The 7,495-nt window shown below is 35.6% G+C and overlaps 1 protein-coding gene across 1 annotated transcript; it reads left to right on the top strand.

The window, feature by feature from the left end:
- Positions 1 to 233: 233 nt before the first annotated feature.
- Positions 234 to 6,157, top strand: LOC143590490 (uncharacterized). Its single transcript, XM_077070953.1, has 7 exons — positions 234 to 270; positions 356 to 484; positions 552 to 591; positions 860 to 935; positions 1,242 to 1,442; positions 1,522 to 1,734; positions 5,837 to 6,157. Exons 1-7 carry the CDS (start codon positions 234 to 236, stop codon positions 6,155 to 6,157), a joined length of 1,017 nt encoding a protein of 338 aa, XP_076927068.1.
- The last annotated feature ends 1,338 nt before the right edge of the window (positions 6,158 to 7,495 follow it).

Below are 7,495 nucleotides of genomic sequence, written 5' to 3'. Positions count from 1 at the left end.
TTTTAATTGTTTCAACCCGTGTATTACACGTATTGTGAAACTAGTAACTTAATAATTAAAAAAAGAAAGAAAGAAAAAGAAAAACCCCAAAGCCTAAAGATAGCCAAGCAAGCACAGCACCCAAACGCTGTTTCCTTTGCCTTAATTACCTAGGCACAATCCAAACCATAAACCCTTTTCCTTTGATTTAAACAAGGAAGAAGAAAACTAATCAGGGTGGGTTCGTTTCCTACATGGAGGCCCAACGAGCATTGCTAGACAAGCTCATGGGTTCAGTTATATTCGATTGAATTATGTAGTAATTAGTTAGGAATGTGTTTGATTGATTGATTGATTATTGTTGGTCTGTATTTAGGTCGAAATTTGACTGAGGAAGAGAGAAGAGGGCACAGAGAGATCAGCTGGGATGATAAGGAGGTCTGTGGATTCTACATGCTCAAGTTTTGCCCTCATGATTTGTTCGTCAACACTCGAAGCGATCTCGGTCAGTGTCCTCTCTCGATTGATCATACTGGACTATATTATATTATTGTTATGAAGTTTTTTCTCAGGTCCATGCCATAAAATCCATGATTCCAAGTTGAAACAAAGGTAGGTAACACAAACAATCACACGTTTAATACACTAAACACGCTTAAGCAATACCAAGAGACAAATACCTGTTTTTGACCTGAACAAGTTTATCTCAAAGTGCCAAACACTAACTCGATTACTCTACACATTGAGTCTTGTCGTGTTATCGGGCGTGCCATAACAGTACTATTGCTGTACCTATATAGCATATGCACTGTTAGGTAAAAATTTGCCGTGCATCCTTATGAGATATTAACATGTTTTTGCTCTTTGCTATTTACTCTAGCTTTGAGACCTCTCCAAGACATGATTCTTATGTGCCAAGATTCGAAGCAGAATTGGCTCATTTCTGTGAAAAATTGGTATGTCATTTTACTTCAGATGTGATAATTACAACCCATGTACTTCAAATTCAATCGGTATGGTATGTTTTAGCTCCAACATGTAAAATGGGCCAAATTTAGAAATGACGCTATAAATGAATCAAGAGTTGAAATTTTCAACCTCGTAAATTTAGTTATTTTAAACAAATCATGTATATTATTTTGGTATTACAATTTCTTCAACTATTGTTGCAAATTATCCAATTTGGCACATTGCCCGCCCTATAATATGGTATGATTCTTGCGTTTATTTACAGTTTTTTTCATTGTCACTATTTGTTTTAGATCATGGATTTAGATAGGCGAGTTAGGCGGGGCCGTGAGCGTATTGCTCAAGAGGAAGAAGTTCCTCAACCGCCTCCTGTCACGGTTGAAAAATCTGAGCAATTATCTGTTCTTGAAGAGAAGATCAAGAACCTTCTAGAATCAGTTGAGGCTCTCGGGGAAGCTGGCAAGGTGGATGAAGCTGAAGCACTCATGAGGAAGGTATTAGCAACAACGTTATTATGTTTTTATTTGTTTGTAGAAGATTATTATTTATTCTTGACTGCCATTGTTTGTAAAGGTGGATTTGCTTAACATTGAGAAAACCGCGTTGATTTTGCAACTACAAAATGACAAACTTGTAATGCCCGCACAAGAAAAGAAAATGGCTCTTTGTGAAACGTGTGGCTCGTTGTTGATTGCAAATGATGCTGTTGAAAGAACTCAGTCTCATGTTACTGGAAAACAGCATATTGGTTATGGCATGGTCCGGGATTTCATCTCCGAATACAAGGTATTAACATACATGTGCCGGTTTCAGTTGTAGTGATGCTATTTTTGTAATCATAATTAGCGTTAATATTCTATAATATATTAATATGTTTAAAGATATTCAAAAAGTGTTTACTGGTTAACTCAATTTGGTTGAGCAGTTTCTACTTGTACTAAAATTGACCCTATTTAACGCGATCCTGTTTTTGATATGTTGCCCAAAGCCCAGTCGAACTCCAACCCGTTAGTTAATCGTGTCAACTGTCGAGAACCTGAAATCTCACCTGGTCATTTTATGTAGGGGTGTTCTTCGGGTTATTTATTCGGGTTTCAGGTTGTTCGGGCCGGGCTGTATAGGTTTGAGCTCAAAACATATTGACCCAAGTACCTACCCCAATGAGTTCGGTTTGTTCGGGTTTCGGGTTGAATGGGTCGGGTAAATTCGGGTCTGGTTTCGGGTTTAATAAATTAAAAAAAAATATCCACCTTTAACAATATCATAAATTGAAAACCATGTTCCAAGCCGTTATAAAACCATAATATACTACCATATTCAACAATAGCATATATTATTTAGCAAAACATGGAATTTATCATACAAGCATGCATTAAACGGGATGAAGGGCTGTTGTGGCCTATGGATCAATACTTGTGTAAATTGAAGAAACATGCTCAATACATATTGGTTTAAATACTATACTATTTAAGTTTTTGAATTGAAGATACATTCTCAACATGCTTTATGGTAATTAATACATTGGGATGTGATAGATTCAATATTAATTGGAGTCTTCAGAACAGCCGTACAAGAATACATAAGGTCACTCTGTTAATTCACCGCTAAACTGCCCTATAAAAATTAGGGATACATGCATCGATGTACTATACTTCGGGTTATTTGGGTTAACCCGAATTTGGGTATTTCAACCCAAATATCGACCCGAATAATTTATCTCGGGTTTTGGTTAGGAGCATAGTTATCAAAGGCGGATCGCCCCTGCGCCTAGGCGATGTTTCTGGGCGAAGCGACATGATGACGCCCACGTTGAATTAGTCGACAATAGAAAGTTGGCAGTTTATATTATTATTTAGTTTGAATTTTGTGATAAATAGTTAACAACTTACCAAATATTTCTAGGGTTAACAAAATTAAGAGATAAACTCTATCTATATAAAGTCCATTAAACTTTTGTAACTTATAAACTTCAAGCAGCAGCAGCCGACCAGAGGTTTTTTTCTTTTTTTCTTTTCTGTTTTAATTTCTGTTTTACTTATTATTTTTTTTTTTAATTTCTGTTAATCGCTGTTTTGTTAATATTCTGTTTTACTTCTTAATATTCAGTTTTTTAACTTTAGTTTTAGATTATTAGATTATTAATATGCAATTTTTTTAAGATTATTAGATTATTAATATGCAGGGTTTTTTTTTTAATTTTTGTTTTAATTATTAGATTTGTAAATTCAGTTTTGCTTTAGATTATTATACTATTAATATGCAGTTTTTTTTAAGATTATTAGATTATTAATATGCATGTTTTTTTTTTATTTTTGTTTTAATTATTTTGAAAACTATGGTTGATGAATATGATTTTGAATTGTTTTGGTATTTTAGAAAAGTAGTGTTTGCCTTTATAAATTTTGTTTGTAAATTTTTTTATTTAATTGCATTTTTTTGTCTCGGGCCACGCCTTTTTTGCGCCTAGTGCCTACCGCCTAAGACAGGCAAGTTCGCCTTTAGTGCGCCTATCGCATTTAATAACTATGGTTAGGAGTTTAACCGGTTCGGGCGAATTCAGGTTCGGTTAATTGGGTCTCGGGTCGCTTCAGATCGGGTTTGTTATTTGGTATGGTTAAAAAACACACCCCTAATTTTATGGGTTAGCCTGACGACCCGCTTATGACCATTTGCATGACTAGTGTCATTGACGTTTGTAAGTAAATGAGCTAAGCCGCTTGTGAGCTACTCGAGATTGGCTCGCTAAAAGCTCGGGTCAGGCCGAGTTTAAAATGAGCTCGTGCTCGACCCTGAAAACAAGCTTGTCTAAACATGAGCCCGGGCTTTACTTATCGAACTTGAGCTAGCTCGCAAGCTTAAGTGAGGCTATTATCTATATAACTTATATTCAATATATTATTTATAATTTTTTGTAATAATTGTTATATATTAAATCAATCAATCATACCCAGTGGGGTCCCACCAATAGCAAAGCTATAAGTAGGGTCTGGGGAGGGTGGAATGTATGCACACCGTACCTCTATCCGACGGGATAGAGGGGGGGCTTCCAGGGAGACCCTTAGCTCAGAGTAACATTGTATGAGAGAAAATAAGGAGCATCAAAGTTTAATAGTAATAAAATTGATAATAGCACGTAGTAAAATTAATAATACCAACACATGTATAGATAACAATATAGAAAATATATGAAAAGAGGAAAACATAATGGTGTTTGACCAAAAACAGGTAAAGAAAAATCCCTACGGTATTCCTTTCACCCTAAAAATCCTTAGCCTTAATTCTAAGTCTCCAAGAATTCCTATCATCAACCATGTCCTCTGTGAGGTTTAGATCTAGTAAATCATGTCTAATTCTCTCTTCCCAAGTCAATTTAGGTTGTCCTCTACCCCTCCTCCCCCTATATTAATGCTTTCTACGGATCTAACAGGATTCGTCATTTGTCTTCTCTTCACATGTCCAAACCATCTCAATTGTTATATATTAAATTCTTATCAAAATAACTAAATAATATATATATATTTTGTTATATATAAAAATTATATGCAAAAAATAATTACAAATGCATATAATTAAATTAATAATTAAGGAGCCGAGCTGAGCTCGAGTTTGAAAAACTACTCACAAGACAAGCTCAAGCTTTAGAAATAGAGCTCGAAACAAGTTGAGCTCTAGTGCTCAACCTAGATGACCTCTGGCTCGGCTCGGCTTCGTTTTACCATTGTTAATAAATGTGTTAGGCGCACTCAAGGCGCAAAGGCCTCTTCGAGGGCTTAGGCGCAAGGCGCAAAAAAAAACGTGGGCCTAAAACAAAAGCGCACTTGAATAAAAAAATTTCAAAATATATTATGTAATGATAAATGCCACTTTTTTCAAATACCAAATTATTTCAAAACCATAATCCTCAACATAAAGTACCAAAATCATGTCAAATACAAATAACCAGTGTGTTCTTGAAAATAAAAAGAAATATGATTTCTATCCTCCAAAAAAATGTTAAATTCATGTAAACTAGCAATTTCACCTCTCCTATTACCTAAAAAACACCATACATCTAAAATTCAACACAATTTATTAAAAACGAATGAACTGGGCATCTTCAAATAAAAGAATTAAACTAAATAAAAACAGTTTAAAAATTACTCAATCACTGATGTTTCTGGTTTAAGTGGGTTAAGTGATAAGTAAAAAAAATTAATTAAAATCAAGCTAAATAAAAAAATATATAAAAAAAACGATAGTTTACTTTTAGGATAAGTGGTTTAGATGGGTTACGTGATAAAATGAAAAAATCAAATAAAGTCAAGCTAAATCAAAGAAAATAACCAATCACTGATTTTCTCCTATAATAGTGCCTGTAGTCAAGGGAGGCCGTGGAACATCGCTTCGCCTGCAAAAATCGCCTAGGCACCGAAAGCCCACACTTTTGATAACTATGGTTTTTACCAACCCAAGCAAAGGAGGCTAAGATAAGGTTAAATCTAACTAGAGAAAGACAAATATATATAAATTAATAAATAAATGAGTAATAAATGAGACGAGCTGAGCTCGATTTGAAAAATACTTACAAGACAAGTTTGAGCGTTAGAAAATAAGCCGGGCTCGAGCCTAGTCAACCTCTGGCTCGGCTCAGCTGGCTGTTTTCACCAACTCTAGACAAGTAATATAAAATTAAATCTTACTAGAGAAGGACAAAAGGAAACTAGTAAAAGAAAAATATAAAGGACGCCAGTATAAGATCAAAACTGTTGCTTCTAAAGTTATGGCTTTTAATATCTGATTTTTATAATTGTAATTAGTGACAGGTCAGCTCAAACTGACATGTTTAAATCAGACTTAAAAACTTGTTTTTGTGTTTCTTCTGACACAAAACATGATTTGTAATTATTAGGAGTCGAAAGAGAAGGCGAGGGAGAAAGAAGCAGAAGAAAGAAAGAAGCAAAGAGAAAAAGAAGTTGAAGGTAGTTATAGAAACGGATCTGCTGACGTGGACAGGAGTCATGACAGGCTGGACAGCAAGATGTCCCGAGATCGAAACTATAGAGGCAATCGTGATATGGGAAGAGAATCGGATCGTAGGTACAATAACAATAATAATAGTTACAGAAATGGGGGTGACAGGAACAGGGATAGGTACCGTGGGCGTAACCGTAGCAGATCCCGTTCACCTGCTAGTCATGTGCAGAAGAGGTCACCCAGAAGCCCATATTAGTGAGAGTTCTGTATATGAATATCAGATTCAAAGTCAGGAGAGGTAGATGCTTTTTCTGTTATAAGTTTATAGACATTCTATGAATGCATGTTTTGGAGTGTCTCATAAGTTATAATGTCATGGACAGCATTGTTGAGATTAATCTCTCGTACCATCAATATAACTAATGGAGAAAAAGAGTCTTGCAGGTAGGTATTTATATTGTTACTATTTATAGAGGGCCTTCAATACACAAGCAACATTAAATGGAGTAATGCAAGAACTGCATAAACGCTTGTATATGTTTAAAGTTTGATACATAAAACGGTTTATGCAGTTATTACAGTTCTCTACTTTAAATTGGTTAAGTCTTGAATGTGTCTCATTATTATTATTGTTGCTTATCTTTCACAATCTTTTAAAAGATTTGGTTTTAAGGGTTTTTGCTGAACCATAGCCCTGCTTGCGGTGCGCACATATGATGTGTATATGTGTGAACCCTCGGGTGGGCAAAAGTGAAATTGCACTAATTTTGACGTTATTTTATTAATCTCGTGAAAATAACGTTAAAAGTGACGGACGGTTAATCAGGCATCATGTAGTGGCGTTGATAGCCGAAAGACAAGGGTACATGCACCGATCAGCCGATGTGCCGATGATTGAGTGCTATGTGCCTTATGTCCAAGGCTTGATGCAAAACGACTATCGAGCCGGGGGTCTCACCGGAAGCAGCCTCTCTATCCTTATGGGGTAGAGGTAAGGCTGTCTACATCTTACCCTCCTCAGACCCTACTATAGCTTTGCTATTGGTGGGATATACTGAGTACGATGATGATGATGATGGTTTTTGCTGAACCCTTTGCCTTCTCAAGTTTACAAATTTGTATTTCTGCTGCTAAAAGAAACCGGGCATGAGGTAAAATGTGAATCTTGAGTTCTTATTGTTCAAGGTAACCGTATGGTACTTGCGTACTTTGTTGGGCCTTTCTCATACTTGATAAGTACTTTTTGCTACCACTGTATCGCCTTAGGATACTAAAGATAATAATTTGGTTTATGGTGGCTTGGATCATTTGAAGTGGCAAGGAGGTGACTGCAAAGAGGTAGCAGTTTTTTGTTTTTGTTTTTTCCCTAGAAAACTTAGTTTTTAGGTTCATGTTATTTTCTGCCGCTGAGTCGGTATTTTTATTAAGAATGTATGACACCCTCTTGATTTGATCCTTTCCTCAGTTTTGATCTTAGTGTTTTTATCATGTTTGTCGACTTGTGTTTGTGGGTCAAGCCAAATGACTCGTATTTATTCATGTCAAAGACATCAGCCTCAAGAGAAACACACTTGAAATCACTTAACATGAAAAC

The sequence above is a fragment of the Bidens hawaiensis genome, unplaced genomic scaffold (genome assembly GCF_021521415.1).
Source record: "Bidens hawaiensis isolate Kalapana, Puna unplaced genomic scaffold, B.hawaiensis_p1.1 tig00038609_1, whole genome shotgun sequence".
Lineage (NCBI taxonomy): Eukaryota > Viridiplantae > Streptophyta > Magnoliopsida > Asterales > Asteraceae > Bidens > Bidens hawaiensis.
This window is presented reverse-complemented; position numbering and strand designations above follow the sequence as displayed.

Coding starts and splice junctions, on each gene's coding strand:
- LOC143590490 (XM_077070953.1), top strand. CDS start 234: ATGGAGGCCCAACGAGCATTGCTAGACAAGCTCATGG. Junction 592..859: donor GATTCCAAGTTGAAACAAAG/GTAGGTAACACA, acceptor TATTTACTCTAG/CTTTGAGACCTCTCCAAGAC. Junction 936..1,241: donor CTCATTTCTGTGAAAAATTG/GTATGTCATTTT, acceptor TATTTGTTTTAG/ATCATGGATTTAGATAGGCG.